The sequence below is a fragment of the Lynx canadensis genome, chromosome A2 (genome assembly GCF_007474595.2).
Source record: "Lynx canadensis isolate LIC74 chromosome A2, mLynCan4.pri.v2, whole genome shotgun sequence".
NCBI lineage: Eukaryota > Metazoa > Chordata > Mammalia > Carnivora > Felidae > Lynx > Lynx canadensis.
Window position 1 is genome coordinate 150,895,280 of NC_044304.2, and position 21,134 is coordinate 150,916,413.

At 51.9% G+C, this 21,134-nt stretch overlaps 2 protein-coding genes across 4 annotated transcripts in view; both read right to left on the reverse strand.

Annotated features, from left to right (window-relative positions):
* SLC13A4 (solute carrier family 13 member 4) overlaps window positions 1-2,202 on the reverse strand; it is a 44,762-nt gene extending 42,560 nt beyond the window's left edge. For both annotated transcript variants that reach the window (XM_032592458.1, XM_032592457.1), the window contains exon 1: window positions 1,714-2,202. In XM_032592458.1, coding sequence (XP_032448349.1) covers window positions 1,714-1,812 — 99 coding nt within the window. In that variant the 5' untranslated portion in view covers window positions 1,813-2,202. The remainder of the gene's footprint in view (window positions 1-1,713) is intronic.
* A 1,477-nt stretch (window positions 2,203-3,679) lies between these two features.
* FAM180A (family with sequence similarity 180 member A) lies at window positions 3,680-19,936 on the reverse strand. Of its 2 annotated transcripts, XR_004343315.1 has the most exons (4): window positions 19,623-19,936; window positions 9,036-9,136; window positions 4,188-7,601; window positions 3,680-3,907 (listed from the first exon to the last, which is right to left on the reverse strand). XR_004343315.1 is itself a non-coding variant. In XM_030308508.2 (3 exons), the coding sequence occupies exons 1-3, from the start codon at window positions 19,696-19,698 to the stop codon at window positions 7,257-7,259; spliced, it is 522 nt and encodes a 173-aa protein (XP_030164368.1). In that variant the 5' UTR covers window positions 19,699-19,936; the 3' UTR covers window positions 3,680-7,256. The 2 variants fall into 2 exon arrangements, 1 of the variants encoding a protein (XP_030164368.1); XM_030308508.2 differs by having other exon boundaries at window positions 3,680-7,601.
* Window positions 19,937-21,134: the final 1,198 nt, after the last annotated feature.

Here is a 21,134-nt window from a genome sequence, read left to right on the forward strand (position 1 = left end):
ACAGAGCAGAGGCCCAGCTGCCCTTCCTTTTCTTTCCTCTTTAAGATAACACCTGTCTTCCTTCGAATTTATTGATTATTTTGCTTGCTTCAATAATGGGTTACTTTTTTCTTCTTGTGGATGCTTCTTACTGTCATTGGTGACTCAGAAGCTCAAAGCCAGGGCCCCAGAATGAAATGGAGGCAACACCACACTCTAGACTCGTGGTCTCCAAACACAGGGCTGACTCGGGGCCACAGAGGTGCCTGATACTTCCATGGAGAAGAGGGCGACATGTCTTTGGTTAACACTCCCTTAAATGCAATCTGACATTGAGTAAAACAACAACAACAACAAACCAAGAAGAAAAACAAAGAAACAAAGGAAAGGAAGGAAGGAAAGGAAGGAAAGGAAGGAAGGAAGGAAGGAAGGAAGGAAGGAAGGAAGGAAGGAAGGAAGGAAGGGAGGGAGGGAGGGAGGGAGGGAGGAAGGAAGGGAGGAAGGAAGGAAGGAAGGAAAAACCAACCCATTTGGACAGATCAGAGAATTGACTGGTGTAAGCCCAGGAAAACTGTCAGCAGCAATCACTGTCTGCTAATCCCAGCCTGCTGTTAATCAGCGTCTCCTTGGCACTCTGGGGTATTTATTCTAGTAAAGATTTAAGCCAGTTTGTTTTTAAGACGAGCCACTCTAATCCCCTCTATTTAACTTTATAACTCAATGTCGGTTACCAAGTTACTCAGGGAGCTGCCTGGAAAATCTCTCCCCCTCCCACAAACATGATTAACCTCTCTTAGCTTATTTTTCCTGAAGTTTTAAGGGTAGTGGCAGCTGGAGGCGGGGTAGAGACCCCGAGAGGAGGGGGAGGAGGAGGAGGGAGACAGAAAGGGAAAGGGAGGCCAACAGTGGTCTGAAAAGCAAGCCAAAGGCAGAGCCTGAGCTTTCGGTATCTCTGTTCGTGCAGACCCTGTCAAAAATCAGGTCATGGGCTAGAGTTGGGGGCTTCCTTATTTCTTTTTTATGGCGTCATTGAATGCCCCCCCTTCAAGGGCACGGAGAAAACACAGCGGATACGAATAATCAAAGGGCCATGCGCTGGGGACTGGGGCAATATGCCAAGCTCTGCTTTGAATGTGAAGTTCAGAGGGAACTTGAGCGATTGCATTTCAAAGCATGGTTATCAGAAGCTGGCATGGCCGGTCCACAGATGGTGGGTGGGGCAGAGGGTCTCCACAGAGACACCCCAGTCCCGAAGGGCAGTCCCCTGCCTTCCCATTGCCCCCCCCCCCACCCCCCACCCCCTCAGGGTCCTTCCTGGGAGGTCTCCCTCTCTCCAGCTCCCTCACAGGAAGATGGTCCCATGTGACCCCGGACAAACGCTGGCCCAGCAGCGTGTCCTTCTCCGTATGGACACCGCGCGCGTCCCGTGGCCAGTTCGGGCGCCCCAGGGATGGTGTAGCACCCACCCGCCGGTCCGGCCGCCCTTCCAGACTCCCCCCCCTGGCAGGGGGCCACGCGGCTGGGGCCCTGGGAACGGGGTAGAGGGACAGAAGTGGCAGTTTGGGGGAAGAAAGCATTTGAGCCTACCCCAGAAAGGCACGTGCAGGCCTTGAGCCCCGGAGAAAACCCTGTCGAGAGACGCGTCGCACCCCATCCCTCGCCGTCCCCGCCCTGGCACCCGACGCCCGGCCCGGCAGGGACCGGAGGGGACAGGCGGGGACAGGCGGTACTCACGCTGCTGGGGTGGAGCATGGGCAGAGGCAGCAGCAGCAGCGGCACGAAGATAACGAGCAGCAGCTTTCTCGCCCGGAGAAGGCCCTGCAGCAGGCCCATCGTGGACCTCTGTGCGCGGGCGGGCCGCCAGGGGCCTCCGGCGACGGCTCAGTCCGGAAAGGACTTCTCAAAGCCTTCTCGGCTTCCAAGAGTCCTCTCTTGTCTTGGGGGCAGAAAAGGAGGGCAGTTACAGCTCCCGTTTGCACAAAAGGCTGGGCTCCTTGCCTCCTTGTTTAGGTGGGATTGGTGAGCATGGTTTTGCGCCCAGCAGAAAGGGAGCGGGAAAGGATCGTGAGCCGAGGCATAGCGGGTCCCCCTTCGTGCGGTTACCTCTAGAGTGACTTCTTTCTAGGGCCCTCCATCATTTTGCCGCTCTCTGATGGCCTGTTGGGGCCGTACCGGCCTCTCCTCTACCTGTGCTTGCTGAACCCCCTTCCCTTAACACAGCCCCCCCCCCCCCCCAAGTTTGTCAGCGGCAGATGCAGACTTCAGATAGGGCTGCTTCTCTTTCTGGCACCTTAACTCGGTTCAAATTTCTTTCCTTCCAATTGGTTTCCCACTTATAATTTGCCTTGAGCCCGGGGCCTCCAAAGCAGGGGGAAAAAAAAATCCCCAGGACTGTCCTCGTCGTCCCGGGACAAAAATCTCGCTGGGGGCCCACCTTAACTTTCCTTCACCTATGGGAAGCCGGACAGGAGGCAGCAGCCCCGCCCATTCCTCAAAGCCAATCGGTACTTTGGAAAGAATGAGGCCGGATCTCTTCCAAAGGCAGCTCTTGATTGGTCCCAGCAGGGGCCTGCTGAGTCCGCAGAAGCTATAGGCAACTTGCAAAGCTTATTTTTGTTTCTCAAACGTCCTAGGGGCTGGAGTGACGATCATCATCGTCGTAAACACCATCCCACTTATGCAGAGCTGTCCCTGGGAGAGCCACTTACTAACCTGGTCCTTAGGAAGATGTGTTCGGTGGCAGGGAGAAAATGAAATATAATCATTCGGGGGGAAGTTGGCCCCCAGAGTGTACAATATTACGCCTTTCAGATATCCCTGGCGACAAAGATCATTTGCTTCAGCATCTGAGTGAGTACGAATCATCTGGACCAGCAGAGGGTGTTAGCCTCTAAGAAAGACCGCAGATCTTTTTAGGGAGAATGGGAAGGGTAGCAACCTCTCTGGATAAGTCTAGATGATGGTCTCATTTCCAAGGCCCTCGGTGCCCAGATGTCAGTGGTCTTTCTGGCCGGAGTAGGTGCTCAAATGCTCCTCTCTGAGGCTCTTTACCAAAAAAAACTGAAGCAGAAAGCTACCTTTGGCTGGTATGCAAGGAGGAAGGAGGTGGGAGGGTAGGGAAGAAGTTGACAAGTTCAGGGTCAGGGCCCTAGCAGCTGTTGCCCTCTGGAATTTCTGCTGCTTAGAGATCAGGAGAAGCTGTCAGCCTCTTCTCTCAGAATGGACACGTGGCTCAGGTCACCCATGTTTTCCTGAATTCACAGAATTCAAGAATGGCATTCTATGGTCAACAGCTGTACCTGTTGGAAATGATCCCCAGGCTAAATGTAAAGTGATTGGAGAAGTGGCCCCAGAAAACCAGTTCTTCTTGACTTCCAAGGCAGGTGTAATTGTGGACAGTCCAGGCTCCCTCTGAGGTTATCTTGCCATCGTAGGATGGGCTATGATGACCCATCTCTTTCAATGCACGTTAGAGACTGGCTACCGTATATACTGCATTTGGGCCTCACTCTTGTGATGATTTTGTAACTCAGAATGACAATATCACGTGCGTGATGTTTGGGTGGCAAATATTAAAGAGGCTGGGTAATAATTAACCGCTGTGGAGATCAATATCCACTGTTCAACCCATGGACCGACCACATCACATTCCTTGGCGAGATAATCTGACATAACAAAGATTCCATTGAGCCTAGTAAACTCGATCATGACATTTTTATTATACCATAAAGGAATAACTGTTAAATAAAATTAGGGAAGGTGAGCAACACGGTAAGACCAGTAGTTCTCCTTCAGGGCTCTATCCATTTTTCAGATGAAGAAAACAATTTCCAGGATACTATGCTTAAGAAATATAAGGCAGGTTTCACTTCTCTGAGGTATCTAAAGTAGTCAATCTCTTAGAAAGTAGAAAGGCAGTTGCCAGGCACTGAGGGGGAGAGGAGAGAGGGGAGTTACTGTTCCAGAGGGGTCGTCTTTGCAAAATGAAAATTCCTAGAGATCTGTCACACCACCCTGTGCCTATAGCTAACACTGTGCGGCACATATAGGCAACTCAGATGGTAAATTTCACGTTACTTTTTTTTTTTTTTTTTTTTTTTACCGCACAAAAATTTAGGAGACGTTAAAATGGGTTAGGAAACTAAGGGGTGCCATGTAAAGACATTTAACAAGTGTTTAATTTTAGACCGGTCCACCGGTGGAAATACCTTCTGACTGATTTACCACTGAGGCAATTCTCTTTTAGATTCAAGGCGAGATGCGAGGGCAATGGAAGTTTCAGCCATACAGATGTTTTTCAGCGTCTCTTGAGTGACGCCAGAGGTAGCCACCAGGATAGCAACGATAGAAGAAGCTTCCGGAATTTTTAGATCCTACAAGTTCCCAGCAGTATAGAAATGGCAGAATTAGTCCCAGAAATTACAGGCACATTTCCTCTACAGATACCATGCCCCAAATTATTCTGTCTATGCGTAATTATGACAAAAGGTGATCCAGTTGTGATGCGGTGCTACCGTGTGGGATCAGTGAGGCAAAATGGGACAGTCTTTTTCTGTCCAGTCTCCTACTTCACTGTTCGTTGAGCAAAGAGTCAGGTCTTTGGTGGCATTGGTGAGTGTTATATTTGATCTTCCGCATAAATGAAGTTATTGTGATAAAGCTTCTTGTGGGAAACAATTAATTTGTATTCAGCCCCAAATAGTATTTAATAGTGTCATGGAATTACTTGAACTGAAATTTTCATTTGTCTTTAAAAAAGTCATGCCCTTCTTGTTTCTTTCTTTTTTTTTTTTTTTCTTTTTCCCTCGGTCCTTGATTGCCACATAAACATGTGCCCCAATTCATGAGTACAAAAGTGCCTTTAATTTTTGCTGCAGGGTGAATGAACTTCCAGGTTATCACTGGTCCTGGGAACCATCCTCCCATTCACGAATCTCCTACCACTGGGAGTGACCTCGAATATCAGAACATGACAGGGAGGGACTACAAGGGTGGTCTGTCTAACCAGTGACTGAACAGAGGCTCTCAGATCCATCCTGATGGGGGTGGAGGCCCGGGATGGCCCGGGGTGGCATGCAAGACTGATGTCAGGGTATTGCACAATGTCAAAGGATTGAGCCCTCTGCTAACCTCCTCTACCCCACATCCAGAGAAAGTACAAACAGTGAAGGCAGCCATGAGGCTAATCGGCCTTTTGGGAACTCCTGGCCCTGTAGGTTGACCTTTGTTTTGGTCAGACAGTGATACCCACAGGGGGCTGGAAGACAGTGAGCATCAGAGTGCAAGCAGACAGAGCTAGAGTGAGCATACGTGCACCAAAAGAGACCGGGAGAAGTGGATACAAAGATAATCAGAATTGGGCCCAAAGATAAAGCAGAAGAGACACAAACCAGGTCGAAGAGAACATGGAATATTAGAAAGGGAAAAATGGGACCAAAAGCATATATCAGAGACTGCATTTGAGGGCCGTAAAAGGGTGGTGTAATCCGGGAATGAGGACCAGAGAAACCAGCAGTCATTAATCTTCGGAGCCCGAGAACATCAGGATTTTTCCATGTTGTATTTTTCTCTGATGGTGAATACCTTCGTCCTACATCCTACTGTTTCTCCAAAAGGATCATGCAGCTGCGAAGCAATGACTTATTCAAAGTTTTTAAGAAGTCCAGATCAACTTTAGGCCATCATCCAATGACAATGGTTAAATACCCATTTCAGAATCAAATTTAGCCGGATAAGACGTCACTCATTCAAAGATTAGACCTCTTGCGACGTTAGCCTCCAAAACCCAGCTGTCAAGCCAGGAGAGCCAGCGAGGAATCCGTATTAGAGCCTAGTGCCTCCCTCTGGCAGAGACGTTCGCCTACTAGCTCCGATTTAACACGGAATTATGACAAGCCTCCCTGCTTTGTCCCTTGGGTGGGAGCAGCCAAAATAGAACAAATTGCAACGGGCAAGTTGTGTTGGAAAGAAAGAGGAGCGCCCTCTCACAGCCTCACGGTGCAGAAGGCAGGACACACACCCGGCAGAGTCAGCAAAGCCCCGGGGCCTTCTGGGCTTGGCGCAAACAGTCCAGCAGACCCCTTAGGTCCCGGTGTCCCCCCTGTGATTATCTCACGGCTGGTTCAGTGATCGTGGAACTTTCGGAAGTCGAGCGATCTTAGAGGTTATTTTATCCAATTCCTTCATCAGAACGTTTCAGAGATCCAAAATAGAAGCTCAAGATGTTCCGTACATACAGTCAACAAAGACAGCAAGTCAGCATTGCTAAAATGAAGGTTCTGGCATTTGAAAGGGTAAGTTCTGTTGTCTAAAAAATCATTTGTATGTGGAGCGCTCAGTTTTGGAGCTCTCCCTGGGGTGATCCTCTCCGCATCAGCGTGCTTTCTCTGTTCAGAAGACGAGGTCAGGGGCGCCTGGGTGGCGCAGTCGGTTAAGCGTCCGACTTCAGCCAGGTCACGATCTCGCGGTCCGTGAGTTCGAGCCCCGCGTCAGGCTCTGGGCGGATGGCTTGGAGCCTGGAGCCTGTTTCCGATTCTGTGTCTCCCTCTCTCTCTGCCCCTCCCCCGTTCATGCTCTGTCTCTCTCTGTCCCAAAAATAAATAAACGTTGAAAAAAAAAATTAAAAGAAAAAAAAAAAAGAAGACGAGGTCAGTTTGCAGCCTCTCTGTGGGCCCCCGCCGTGTTTCTCCTCTGTATTAGATCCGCTTTCGGAGAAGAAGAGACAAGACAGAGAGGCCATAAAATTACTGATTTTCTGGCTGATGCTTCTTGGTGACTTTTGGAAAAGTTGACACGTGGATCTTTGGCTAACAAAGTGTTTATTTGCTATAGCTCCAGCTTTTCGTTTTAAGTATCTTAACTATGTGGAACCTTTGGAATGATGTTCATTCGGCCTCACGCCCTGATCTCTGTCCCCCCATCTTCCCGCAATGCCCAGACCTCTGTGCCGTCTCCTCTAGCTCTGTCTTTGCCCTCGGGTGTTTATGGCGGTCACTCGGCGATGAAGCGCGTCACCACGCAAATCAGGTGGCCTTCGGAGGCATCTTGAATGACCATGCTAGCCCTTTCTTGCAGCCCCGGTCACACCGTGACACGAATTAGATGTGCTTGTCAGGGAACTAGGAGGGGCAGAGGACATGGGGTTACTTATTTTATCTCTGCTACTCTGAGTTGGTGGCATGTGCTTTGTTGCAGGGCTCTGTAAATGGAGTAGAGAATGAAGAGTGTTTGGATTACCGCGTGTGCTGGTCCCTGCTCCGTGGCCGTGGGCCGGGCTCTCAGGGGGACACTCTGGGGCCCGAGGACCGCATCAAGTCATGCCTCAGGGCCTGGAAGAGGCTAAGGAGGGATTGGGCCCAGATGTCCTTCTGATGCCCTTGGGACAGGGCGGTGCGGTAGGCCGTGTAGGCCAGGGTCAGCGCTGTCCTTTCAAAGTCCTCTTTCTTGAGGATGCCAGGGTGGCTGGAGAGGCTGGCGCTCAGCCGGCGGATGTCCGGGATGCGCTTGGGGATCACGTCATTGCAGATGGTGCGGAAGTCGGAGGCTTTCCTCAACGAGGAGAGCTCCTCGTCCTTGATGGAGATCTTCAGGTCAGGGCTGATGTCAAGTTCAGCTAGCAGGAACTGGAGAGAGACACGGGGCGTGGAAAGACATGAAGCGTTCAGGCTTCACTGAGGACACCAGTGTATTCATTGAGGGAGACAGACGAGGAAAGAGCTTTGGAATCCAAGAGACCTGGGTTCCAGTTCCGACCTTCCCGCTAGCTGTGTAACCCTGGACGAGCTACTTAACTTCTCTGAGCCTCATTTTCCTCCTGGGTGAAATGGTTAGTAACAGTACTTCCCTGGGAGGTTGGGAGAAATAAGTAAGGCAAATACGGACAACGTCTAACACTGTGGCTGGTACAATGCCACTATTTAAGCGACTGACTTACTGTTATGAGTGCCCTGGACCAACCCCCCCCTCCCCCCCCGAAGATCTTCTAAAGCATGCACTGACGGCTTGGGGTAATTTAAAATCAGAAGCTGAATCTGAAGGATGCCGAGAATTGTACGAGGAATTAAGTGGGACACAGGGATTTGTTCTCATTTCTCACCTGTTCTTTAAGTGTAGGGTGGGGTAAGCCACACGCAACCCTTGCTCAGGACCAGGCTCATATGAGGAACGTAGTAAATACCTCTTGGACTCAGAGTTCTAACTCTCTTCTTTGTCTCTGACTCCCCCTGGCTCTAATCCATCTTCCATGCTGTTCTCTGCTATCTTTCTAGAACAGATCTGTTCACGTGACCCCCAAGTTCCAGACGTGGCCAGGTTTGTTCCCCGTGGCAGGATCTGAAATCTCTCCCTCCTCCCCCCAGCTCAACTGCTTGGCTGCAGCAGGCCGTCTCTTTCTTAACCCGAAAGTTCTGGTACGTGGAGGATGTGGGAGGATGTCAAGGCAGGAGGGGGATTTGGGAGATCATTGTGGTTCCTCATTTAACAGTTGAGGAGATTCAGCCCCAGAGAGCAATGGGGGCATATGCAAGGTCGCACAGCCGATGGTGATCCTGGAATTTCCCCACTGAGCCAATCCAGGCAGCCTTGGGGATTTGCCTGTGGTTTGGAGAAGGAGTGGGGTATTGGCGGCAAAGGTGAGCGAGGCAGAGGAAGAGAGCCTTCGGGGTGGCCCCAGACTGTCAGAAGCATATAGTTACTGGAGACACGGCTCTACTGAGACAATCGGGGTGGCGTTGCCTGCGCACCCCTGAGCCTTTGCTGGGGAACGTGGCTCTGCTCTGCAGCTCGGGTGCTGGTACTCGGAAATCTCGAATTTTGCCTGGACTGAACCCCTGCAATGCCATCATTCCCTGTCACGGCGTGTGGGAAAGGGAGGAGATATGAGGAATACCTTACTGTGGGATGGGAAGGATTCGATGAATCCACAAACTGGTCTAGACCAGGCCCTATGACAGCAGGGGCCACTCATTTTCAGGGACTTAGGTCCCTTTGCCAAAAATCACAGCGAAGGTGCGACACCTTTTGCGTGACTTGAATTGACCACTTTCTTGTCCTCCTACCTCGTAGAGCAGTTCTACTTCCTCCAGGGAGCTCTGCAGGACGGGATTCAGGGGCATGGATGAGGATCTCTTTGGCCGATGCGCAGCAGGAAAGAGCATGGCTGCAAGAGACAGGAGTTAGTTCGAGAGGCTGCTTGTGCACATGGCCTTCTCCCCACCCCCGCTGACCTGGAGGTGGGCCGGCCCGTCTTGCAAGTGACTGACTCCATGTGGTGGTGGACGTGAAGCAGGAAGAGGTGACAGACGACTCTGGTGCGCCCCAGGGGGCTCCCAGGCATGTCCCATGTTACTATTTCAGACCAGTGATTTCAAACCCGCTGCTCATCAGAATCATCCCGGAGAGTTATGAAAAACTAGATGTCTAGGGATATGGATACCTTAGGGAATTTATGTAAAGCAAAATAAAACAGAAATGAGCAGACAGCCCTCCCTGCTGCCCCCCGCCCCGCCCCCTGTTCAACAAATGAGTTCTCTAATAACACCGTTCCCTTTGTTAATACGAAATGCTGGTTTATATTTATGGACAACCCTTTTAATCAGAGGATCAGACTTCTGGCTGTTCCCCAGCCATCTGAAATCGAGCTGCCAAGACGCTGGACACAGGTGACAAAGGAAAGGCAGAGAGCCGCCACAAGCCCCTGACACTTGGCCCTAGGGGTGTGTGAAGCAGAGCTCAGGGCTTCCCCTGGGGGCGGGCTGAGAGGGGCACGTGGCGTGCAGTCATTGGTTCGCCAATGTTTTTGGAGATACTGCATTTGGAGGTGGTACCTGGAGGAAGACGGATGAGCTGAGGGGTGGAGGGGGTGGCAGAATTAGGAACTGACAGAGGGCAGGTGAAGAAGACAGACTAAGATAGGGTATGGGTGTAATCGTTATGAATCCCAGTTCTCCAGGATGGTCTTGGGTAGGAGCAGACAGCCCCGTTCACCCCACAGCCCCACCTTGTACCAGGGCGCCGCGCAGAAATGATTGGTAACCCTGCTGCCTCCAAATAAAAGAAGGGACCCTTTTCTTGAAGACACTTGCTTGTGCCCTGCGAGAAAACTGGGGAACCAACTGTAAACATCCAAGCCGTGTCCAGGTAAGTGGCGCCCCCTGAAGTTGCGCAGTGCGCGAATTGCATAACCATACGTGACCGCTCTCCTTCTTGATAACGGGGCCCCCGGGGCCATCAAGAAAGGGTCCAGGGACGCCCAGGGTACTGTGGCTAAAGAAGTAGGGCACTGCGTAAGCATTTTAGAAGACTTTCTTTTGGAAGGGGTAAAAATGAAACATCTTCAGCATAGGGGACATTTCCTGAAAAGCGCATTGGTGGGAATCTCCCACTTCCTGGAAAAAGCTGGCTGGTTGTAGTATTGCTATGATATCATTTCCAACGTAACTCATTTCTTATCTTGACCACGTGTTTCTCACAGGCTACGACCCATATGGTTTCGTGTTTCTGCACCTCCAGCAGGGCCTGGCAGGCTTCTAGGGTGTGTGCAAGGTGCAGCTGTTGGCTGACCAAGTCCCTGCGTGGAACGAGGCCTTGGAGGGGCTGACTGGCCAGCTCTGCCTCCCCAGAGGATTTGGGGGAGAGGAGCCTGGGAGTTGCAGAGCAATATTTCCCGGCCCGGCATTTTAGCAAAATTTGTTTTCTTTGCCAGTGAAGTGCCAGCTTCCCACGGAATCGTGGATTTGGGGGCTTGAGAAGGCCTTTGTCCCTGTTAACTGTTGTTTCAGGTGGGGCTCGGGAGAGTGAGGCATCTCCCGCTCTACCGGTTTGCAACCTTGACTGCACATTAGAATCACCCAAGGGGGGTGGGGGGCGGTCTACGGCCATACCACCCTGAACGCGCCCGATCTCGTCTGATCTCGGAAGCTAAGCAGGGTCGGGCCTGGTTAGTACTTGGACGGGAGAATCACCCAAGGGGCTTTAAAAAATACTGGTGCCTGGGTCCTGGTTCAATTGAACTAAGGTACAAAGGGGACAGGAAGATTTTTTTTCAAAGCTTCCTAGGCTTCGAATGGCAGCGTCTAATGGTAGCCAAGGTTGAGAATCAGAGGCTGTTTGACCTGATGTGTAGAAGGAGCTGCCCAGGCTATATGACCACTCTCAGGTTAGCCCAGGGGTTCTTGCTTCTGTGTGCCCTTCTTTTCTTCTTACCCTGAAGGGGTGGATGAAATTCCGTTCTCGGGATCTGAGAACAACTTTACTTTCATTCTTCTCCCTAGCGGGATTCCTCTCTTATAGTAAAATTACAAGTATTGTTCCCTTAAAATAATTCACACTGTCCCACCCCCCACCCCAAATTCACACCCCAGCAGGTAAAGGGGATGAAAGGAAATAAATGTCCTGGGCGTGGAGTCCTTTCTGTGTCCTGTCATCTCAGACTTGGGACGGCTGCCTTCTGGGAGGTTCTTCGCAGCGAAATCGTCTCCCCGTGAATACTGACCCTTCTTTGACTCACACGCCCCAAGTGGACCCTGAGCTCTCAAAGAATGGGGAAGAAAAAAACACTTCTAGATTCAAAGCTCAGCTTAATAATGAAAACACTGTTGTTTCCAATAGCTCTTACTCTTAGTCTTCTTAAAAGAGCGAAGATTGTTAGAAATAGCTTCAGCCTCTAGACCCAGGGACTGATGATTGCCCCAGACAGTGTGGGAGGAACATGGAATGCTGAAAGATGGCCCCCTCCCTCCTTGCTGTCCTGTTCTACCCACTTCCACTGCATTCTGCTGGTTCTCCTCCCACTGGCGGTATGTTGGGCAGGTGTTTTCTACCGCCATGGGTGTGGAAGTGTAGCCGGCCCCCGGCCAGACATCTCAGAGGCTCGGCAGTTGCCCAGGTCTGACTTCCCGTAAGCCAGGCGAGGCCTGGAGAGGAGGAATGTGCCTTCACGGAGATGCTGGAGGCAGCGCGTGAGAAATAAGCTATGTCTGGTCCGTGTCAAAACATTTGGGCGTAAAGTGAAATATGCAGTCACTCCAGATGTTCTGGTCTCCGACAGTGAAGGCCGGACTCTGCCGGAAGTGAAAATGGCCAAAGCAAGAGGAGACCCGCTCTCAGAGGTGTCTATGGGTGAGGCTTTGAACCAGACTTGCTCCCTCATGGGTAGACCAACGGCCTCATTCCCCCAGGAAGCCCTTCCCCGCGACCCCGCTGTCCACCGTCCTTCTTCATCTCCTTAGGCCCTCGGCATCCTTTCTACACATTTCACATCTTGCTGTCCGTCACCCTGAAAGTGTTCGTTCTGGTTGCCAGCTCCTGGGAGCGAGGGAGGGAAGAAGTTTCTGCTTCCCCTGTTTGACCTTGATGTCTGCATAACATTGGGCTTTAAGGGAAGCCTCAATGTATATTTGGGGATGATTTTAAAAACAAACCACGTATTTTTTTTTTTTTTTAAAGCCCAACAAGGGGCATCTGGGTGGCTCCGTCGGTTAAGCGTCCGGCTTCCACTCGGGGCGTTATCTTGTGGTTCGTGAGTTCTAGCCCCGCGTCGGGCTCTGTGCTGACAGCTCGGAGCCTGGAGCCTGCTTTGGATTCCGTCTCTCTCTCACTCTGCCCCTCCCCCATTCATGCTCTCCTTCTCTCTCTCTCTCTCTCTCTCTCTCTCTCTCAAGAATAAATAAACATTAAAAAAGAAAAATCAAAATCCCAACAAAAACAGAACTGCCATGGAGACTCCTCAGGCTTTGCTGGGGTTTTTCCTCTCTTCCTCCACCTCACCCCTACATTTATGGGGGTCGTTGTAAGGCTGTGTCCTCACGGGGAGTGATTAGTCAATGGTTTGGGGCAGCACAGTCTTCCCAAGGTGGAGGGGAGGGAGACCAGAGTGCCCCCCCTGGATGGCCGTGAGCAACAGCACCTTCTCTGAAAGAGGGGACAGTGGGGGAAGCTAGAGACTGGCAGAAGGGTCCCACTCCCTCCTAGGCACCACCTGAATGTTGAGCCTCAGGCGGGAAGGCTACAGGGACAGGCGTGTCAAAATCACTGACTTTACGTGCCTTTTGCTTGATGTAAAACTGGGCCACTATGTTTTCTTCTTCTCCACCCGACACACCCAGCCCACTCTTCCAGGATGCGAATGTGCCCTCGAGGACCACTCCGTGCCAACAGGGGACGTCGGAGACTTCCACGTCTCCTCGCGCAAAGGTCTCCTGTATGGCTGGTCGCAGGGCAGGAAGACCATGGGCTTCTCCCCAGTTCCCTGACTCCCTGGACAAACGAGCCTTCGGGGGGAAATTGAGGCTCTGTGATACGTTGGACAGACCAGCACAGAGCAAATGACTCACTTGCTAAAGGTTATGCCCGTGCACCAAGACAGCCCGGGAACAGAGTCCAGAGACTCGAGCGTCATGTGTCGGGGCCTGTTCTGTCCATGTCTTCTGCCGAGAGACACATCTGGGCTGCGGACCAAAGTTGTTAAAATGTGGAGCTCAGATACGATAACTGTGCACGAGCCCACTGTGTGCTCATCGGCGTGCTTTGGGCTTTCCACATGTACCTTGTGAGGTAAGCACTAACTTGCCATGTCATAGATGAAGAAACGGGGAGGTTAAGAAACTTGCCCCGGGCCACCCAATTTGTTTGCCGTGGGACTGAGATGAAAGCCAGGCTTTGCGGGCTCCAAAACCCAATCTTGCCAGTAGGGAGAAGAGTGCTGCCTTTTTTGTAGGTGTATCGGCCCAAAGACTGGGCTCGGGGAAGGATAATGTAGTTAATGATGAATGCATTTGGTATAAAACAGATTCTGAAATGAATCACGCACAATCTTTAAAAATCTCCGACTTACAATAATGTGAGACGCAAGGTCAAATTACTACAGGCCTATGATTGCTCTCTTACATAGACCGCCCATTCCTTTGCTCTCTCTTTGTTCCTTTGTGACCACTTGGCAGAATGACACCCCATCTCTTCGCCTATTCAACTGCTGCACCTGTTCGCCTGAAATGCGGCCAGAGGAAAACACACCCATGTTAGACGGTCTCCTTTTGAGTTCATGATCGTTATCCTCACATGGGCCTTTATGTGAAAAATTTTTTTAACGTTTATTTAGTTTTGAGACGGAGAGTGTGAGCGGGGGAGGGTCAGAGAGAGAGGGAGACACAGGATCCGAAGCAGGCTCCAGGCTCCGAGCTGTCAGCCCAGAGCCTGATGCGGGGCTCGAACCCAGGGACCGCGAGATCGTGACCTGGCTGAAGTCGGACGCCTCACCGACTGAGCCACCCAGGGGCCCCCTCATCTGGGCCTTTAAATGCTGCCCGACCATTACCCATACTTCCCGGTTCCTCTCACTTGGTTTCACACCTTCCGCCCTTTCCTTAAACCAGTTGCCTGTCTCTTGTCCGCACACTCTGACTTCTCTGCTATTGTGTCCATGCTCCCGTCTCCACGTGGGTGTGCGGAAGTCTCCACGGAAGACGGCCTTCAGCCTTTCCGCCTTTTCTCGCCTGCATCGTTAATCGACGTTCCCCCTCCTTACTGGATCATTGGCATCAGCACGACAACCGGTCTCTTTCTATCTTAGAAAAAGAAACCCCTCTTCACTGGCTGCCCTTTGTTCTCACCCACCTCTTCACATTGTGGAGTCCTGGCCTCGTCTTCGGCTCTCTGCTGTCTTCCGGCCACACTCACTTCCGTGCTGACTTTCAACTTCATATTCCAGACCAGACATCCATGCCCCCGACCACCTGCAGGCATCGCCTTGCCCATTCGTCTCTCCTGACCCCACACCCAGGCCCAACCCCAACACACACACACACACACACACACACACACACACACACACAAATGCACACACATCACACACATACAAACCCATCTCCCGCCCCCCCCCCCCACCCCATACCCTTCCTTCTTTGTCTAGTCCCCATCTCTCTCAGTTGTTCAGGCCAGACACCTGGACTTTTCTATTTCACATCTTACAGCCAACCAATCAGCAAATCTTGTGGGCTCTACCTTCAAAATATACCCGGAGTCTGGCTGCTTCTTGCAACATCTCTGCTCGACCCCTGGCTCCGGCCGTGAGCACCTCTCCTAGTGGTGTCTCCGCTTCCATCCTTGGCTCCCCCCCCCCCCCGTCATTCTATTCTTAATACAACCACTAAAGGGAAAACGTAGGTCAGATGCTGTCACTCCTCTGGCCAGAACCCTCGGTGGCTTCAATCTCGCTCAGAGTAAAAACCCAAGATCTCCAGAGGGCGAGCAGGCACTACAAGACTTGACCTCTTCCTACCTCTCTGAACTCGCTCGTCATTCTCCCTGGGCTCACGCCACCCCAGCTGTGGGCCTCACCGTTCCTTGAGCATGCCGCACCTGCTTCTACCACGGGGCCTTTGCACTTCCATTTCCTCTGCCTCGAATACTCTTTCTCCGGCAACTGAGTGGCTCATGCCCTTGCTTCCTTCAGGCCTTTAGGCACCTCTTTGGGGAGACCCTCCCTCACGTCTCTATTTAAGAATATAATCCTCTCTGTCCCTAATTTGTTGTCCTCAAACGAACCAGATGTCTTATTTGTATAGGTGTTTATTGTCTGTTTCCCTCAGTAGAATAGAATGTCAGCTCCCTGAGAGCATGGGATCATGTCTGTTTTGTTTGCTGCTGTGTTCCCAGTTCCCAGTTCCACACCTGTTGAATGAACCGATGATCCACAGAAACACATGAACTACCCTTGTCACGCCCCTCCATTCTTTTCAAACCGAGCGCTTTACGAAAGCCTTCTTTTCTAACAGGATGGTTCTAGAACTTATTTGCAATTCCAGGTGCCGGCTGAACATCAAAAGGCTGGTGTGGTCTCCTGTCTCTACCACACCCTCCCTTTATCTCTGAGGAGTCCTTATCCCTGCTTGGGAGAAGCTCCTTTTTTTTTTTTTTTTTTTAAGTTTATTTCTTTTGAGGGGGAGAGAGAGAGAGATGGAGGTAGTGTGCATGCAAGAGGGGGGAGGGGCAGAGAGAGAGAATCCCACGCAAGCTCTGCACTGTCAGCACTGAGCCTGATGCTGGGCTCGAACCCAGGAACCGTGAGATCATGACCTGAGCCAAAACCAAGAGCCAGACACTTAACCGACTGAGCCATCCAGGCACCCCTGGGAGAAGCTACTTTGAATGATCTCGGTCAAGGCTGGCACCTGTCCCCCCCACCCCACCTTGAGCTGGCCAAGCTTTCTCACCCAGACCCGGGGACAGAAGTCCCCTTACATGGAAGAGCCTGTCTTTGCTTTGTGACCTGACCTTCTCTCTGACTTCTTGTGATCTGGGGCAAAATCTCCACCCACCCCACCCCCCTCCCCGTCTTCCAAATGTGCTCAGTAGAACAGGATGGTATTAAGGCCAACCACGGTTTCCACATAACCACACGGCACTTGTCGCAGAGAGCTTGTTGGGAAGGATTCCAACTGCACACCATATCAAGCCAAAGTACAACCACATTTTTAATGAATCCGTGAAAGCAACTCAGTGCAAATGATCGTGGGTGTGGAGGGGAAAAAAAAAAAAAAAACCTCTCATTTACAAAAGATCTTTTGGGAGATCTTATCGATGTCACTTACTTTTCTGCTCCCGGGCCAACCCTTTGGAAACCCAGTGGCGTGCTGAGGGATCCAGGACCTTGGCCCTGCGTGTTGGGGTCCTCTGTGGGAGTGTTTCTGAAAGGGCCAGACTGTCCCACCCCCTTGGGGGAGCTTAGGGCTGCCGGGAGCACCCGGAGGGGACGTGGGAGCACCGGGCAGACTCTGATGCCATAGATACTGATGCTGGGCTGGGGGACAAAATCCAGCTGTGTCCTTCTGGCGGAGGGACCTGGGGCTCATCAACTGCCTCATCCCCTGGTTCCCTCACCCGTGGATGGTCAGAATAGCACCTGCCGGTGGGGTTACTGCGGCCACGCAGGTGCGCTCAGTTATCCTAGTCCCATCAGTCAGTCAGGACTTACTGAACACTGATCACCAGCCCTTCCCTTCATGGAACATTCGTGATTGAAAGCACACACGCTAAAAGGGACACGTAAAGATGACATAAATCCCACCAGGTAACTAAAGGGCCATCCTTCTCTATTAGCCTGCTTTAAAAAGAATAATTTACGTGTGTTTAATAAAAACAGATATTTAATGTGTACATTCTAATATATACTTCCCTCTTTTTTTTTGTTTTTAAAGACTGGTTAGCTCCCCTCAGCCCCCCAAGTGGAGCTCTGGCAGGCCCTGGGGGCACAGGGAGTTGGGCCAGGCGTGTCCGGCTTCTAGGCTGGCCTCCCGAACCACAGGTGAGTCATCAGGTCGGTCAAGTTGGTGGGGCCGGAAGAGCCTGGCTGGCCCGGAAAGCTGCCTCCCAGGGCGGAATCCTAGAGAGCACTCGTTGGGAGAGGCTGGGAGAGCCTTGGGACAGAGGGTGTGTTCCTTCTGGGTTTATTTCTACATTTCCGCTTGGGGGCAGGGGGTGGGGGAGGGTGGAGGCCGGGGTGCTGGCGTGGGGGTGGGGGTTGGGGTAAGGATGAAGGCCAAAGGAACAGTTAAGTACGTTTGGAAAAATTGCTGTGTACTTGGGCGTGACTCTCATTCGGTCTTTAAAAGAAAAGGACAGTTGGGTCCTCCTTTTATAATTAGGAAAAAATGTTAAAAATGAAAAAAAAAATCAACTACGTGGAAGACTTTTGATGATGGTTGCGGGACTCTGTCATTTGTGGAGTCCGAACCCTGACGGGAACCACTAATCTAGTGCTTAACACGGGTGCCTCATCGCGTCCTCTGTTTCACCAGTGCTGACTTCCCGTCTCCAGATGGATTTGTTATTATTATGCGGGGGGCAGACTTTCCCCAGGGAGGCCCGGGGCAGTCACTTGGTCCCAGGCTGCTGCTGCTGCAGAACCCTCGGTTGAGCACCCCAAACTTCCTCCATGAAGTTTTTTTCAGAGGTTTAAGTGGGAGGTGATAGCTCACATTTAGAAGGTTCTTCATGGCGTACAAAGCGTCTTGTTTACACTTTGAATGTGACCTTCACCACGAAGCGGGGAAGATAAATTTTGTTACTGTTTGTACGCGACTTGTTAGTGAACCAAAGCTCGGAGAGGTTAAGAAGCTTGCCAGACGTCACACGACCAATTAGAGGCAGAACTGAAATCTCTGGGTTGCTTGCGGGGAAAGCTCATGATGTGCCTCTGAAGTTTCCAAGCCTTGTTACAAGTCACATTATCTCATTTGCCTTTCTAACAGCCTGTGCATTAGGAGGGTGGATGTTGTCATCTTTCTCTAAGAGACAAATTAAGGAAGGCCCCCAGTGTCGCGCAGGGGCAAGGGGCCGAATGTAATGCCAAGATCTCTTTGCTCTCCTAAGTGTCGCCTCCAACGTTTGTGCGTATCATGAGCAGAGGTGTGTGTGGGTGTGGGTGATGTTACCAGATGGAAAAAAAAAAAAAAATAAAAGGAAAACGCTACATGAATTATTCGTCTCTGGGCAACAATCGCTTCACAGCTCGGCTCAGAGAGCTGGCAAGTCCCTGATCTCAAGCTTAAAAATGAGGGAATAAGAACCTCAGATAAGCGCGGTGGCTTTGCTCCCCGCCCGTGTCACATCCGTTTGCCCTGTGCTTCTCTGTTCCACACTGGCTGCTCCTTTCCCGACACTCTCCCTGAGAACCCGGAGGCTCATCGTCACCCCCGCCGTGCCCCCGCTGTCATGCCCGTCCTCATTCTATTTTGGATCCCTAGAAACACCTATGAGCCTGACTTCTCTTTCCAGCTCTCTTGGGGAGAGAGACCTCAGTTCATTCCAAGCAGTGGAGACCGTCGGGTTGAGCTCTGCACGGAGTGGTCCTCACTGCTGCTCCCTCGGTCCCCAGCAGTGATCAACTGTAACTGGCTGGACGGGCGACCAGTATCTGCCACCCGGAGCCGGTCCTGGGCACAGAGAAGAGGTGCCGCGCGGTCCCCAGGGGAGGGAAGTCGGCTGTGAGCGAAAAGCCTTGCCGGGTTCCCTCCTCTCCGGGGTGGACTGTGGGGCCAGTGGGAGTAGCCGTCTGGCACACGTGAATGCTAAGGGTCACCCTTGCTCTCCTGCCACTGGGCCGGCTCTCCCCAGCTGGAAAGATGTACCCAGTCTAGCTCAGGAGCCGCGTGGAGACCTCCATGTGGCCAGCCCGTGGCCAGGGCCCCTAGTCGGGTCCCCCAGGTGGCAGGCCTTTTGCAAGCCAGCACCCAGAGCCCCGGGATACTGGTGTTCGTCCTGGTACCTGCTGTTCACGTGCCCTGTCTGGCTGCAGCAGGGGGCGGGCGGGCAGAGGGGCTGGAGGGAGACTACCCACATCCACGGAGCAAAGATAACTTGGCTCTGGCGTGTCAGAAGGGGCTGTTTTCTGCGTTCTCCACCTCCACCCAGATCCCTCAGCGGCTTTGATGTGTTTCAGCGTCCCATCCCCCATCACCTTCTAGCACCTTCTGACTTGTCAAGAAGCATAAAGTAATTGGCAGAGACGAGATAAAAGAGGGGGGTGTGTGTGGGTGCCGGGCGTCTAATTTCCTTCCACCGCCTTATTCTCCCCCCCCCCCGCCCCCAGATTTCTAATTGCATTTGAGAAAGAATAATGAGCATCAAATAAATACAGAGCAACTTACCCCTGCTCCACCTGTGGGACACGGCCGCCTGAGCGTCATAACACAACAGCAGAAGCAGCAGCGTGTTCCAACACATCTTTTGCTCCAAAAAGGTGACACTTGTCCTCGAACCCAGTGGGACCTCAGGAGCTACAGGTATGCCCGGGCTGGTCCTCCCAGTGTGAAGGTAGAGTTCTTACCCCCCTTCCCTTTACAGAAGTGCAAAAGGCGTCCTTTCCTGCCCCAGAAGGGTGGAGGCAGAGACTGCCTCTTAGGGGGGTGGGGACACAGGAATTGGGACCTCTGCTAATTCGACTCTCTCTGGGATTGGGGGACCGGGCTTCCACAGAGAGACTCTGTTTTTGAGCACATCTGGAGTGACTCACGGGGCATGTGATCTCCTTGGCAGTGGGGTGGATAAATATAATTTCTGTACTTGAGTTCCATGTGTTGGATGGACCCACTGGAATTTTTCTTTAGCAAACAGACTCGTGGAACTTGTTAGAGAGCCCGGCAGAGAGCTGGCTGCTGTCCGCATCAACACACACACACACACACACACACACACACACACACACACAGAGCAGAGCCAGGGGTGTAGACTGCAGGAAGAGCCAGGAGGCTTGGCTGGCAGACCAGACGCTGGGGCTGGCAGCCCAGCCTTGCCTTCAGGACAGCAGAGTCATTGTGGTGTCCGGGCTGAGTGTCACTTGCTGCCCTTCCCCTGAGCTGGGCCTCGCCACGTCGGTGCCTGGGGCCGGCTCTGAGAGCCTTCCCCAGGTGGCAGGGTCAGCGGGTTGTGAGGGGCAGAAGCAGAGCAGTGCTGTGGCACGGGGGTATTGTATATGCAGGTAACCATCCAGGGACCCACGGGTGACCCTCTCCTCCCGGTCACATTCATGACGCCCCAATTTCTGGGCTATGTCTAGCTAGACCTGGGACCAAACCGCTTTGATTCTCCTGAGCAAAATGGTAGTGTTTTTCCATGATCTTTTTGGGGGTGACTATTTTTATTGAGGTCTAACTGACATATAACATCGTGTAGGTTTAAGGTGTGTACAACGTGACGATTCTATTCGATGGCCTTCTGTATTGCAATAAGATCACCACTGTGGCGTTAGCTAACGCCTCTATCGTGTCACGTAATTATCATTTCTTTTTCGTGGTGAGAACATTTAAGGTCCGTGATCATTTTTTTTTTTATTTTTTTTAACGTTTATTTATTTTTGAGGCAGAGAGAGACAGAGCATGAACGGGGGAGGGTCAGAGAGAGGGAGACACAGAATCTGAAACAGGCTCCGGGCTCCGAGCGGTCAGCACAGAGCCCGACGCGGGGCTTGAACTCACGGACCGCGAGATCATGACCTGAACCGAAGTCGGCCGCTTAACCGACTGAGCCACCCAGGCGCCCCCGTGATCATTTTTAAAGTACTGCCATGGACACCTTGGTTTTTGTCTCATACCTTCTTGACCTTCTCCGAAATGGTAGATGTGTAATGCCGGAGCTTGAAGGACATTTCAGGATGACTTATG

Bases quoted from the DNA above. Each gene is read 5' to 3' on its own strand.
- FAM180A (XM_030308508.2), bottom strand. From the start codon at position 19,698: ATGTGTTGGAACACGCTGCTGCTTCTGCTGTTGTGTTATGACGCTCAG. The intron at 9,137-19,622 runs GTAAGTTGCTCT...TGTCTCTTGCAG, and splicing joins GTCCCACAGGTGGAGCAGGG to CCATGCTCTTTCCTGCTGCG. The intron at 7,602-9,035 runs GTAGGAGGACAA...GTCTCTCTCCAG, and splicing joins AAGTAGAACTGCTCTACGAG to TTCCTGCTAGCTGAACTTGA.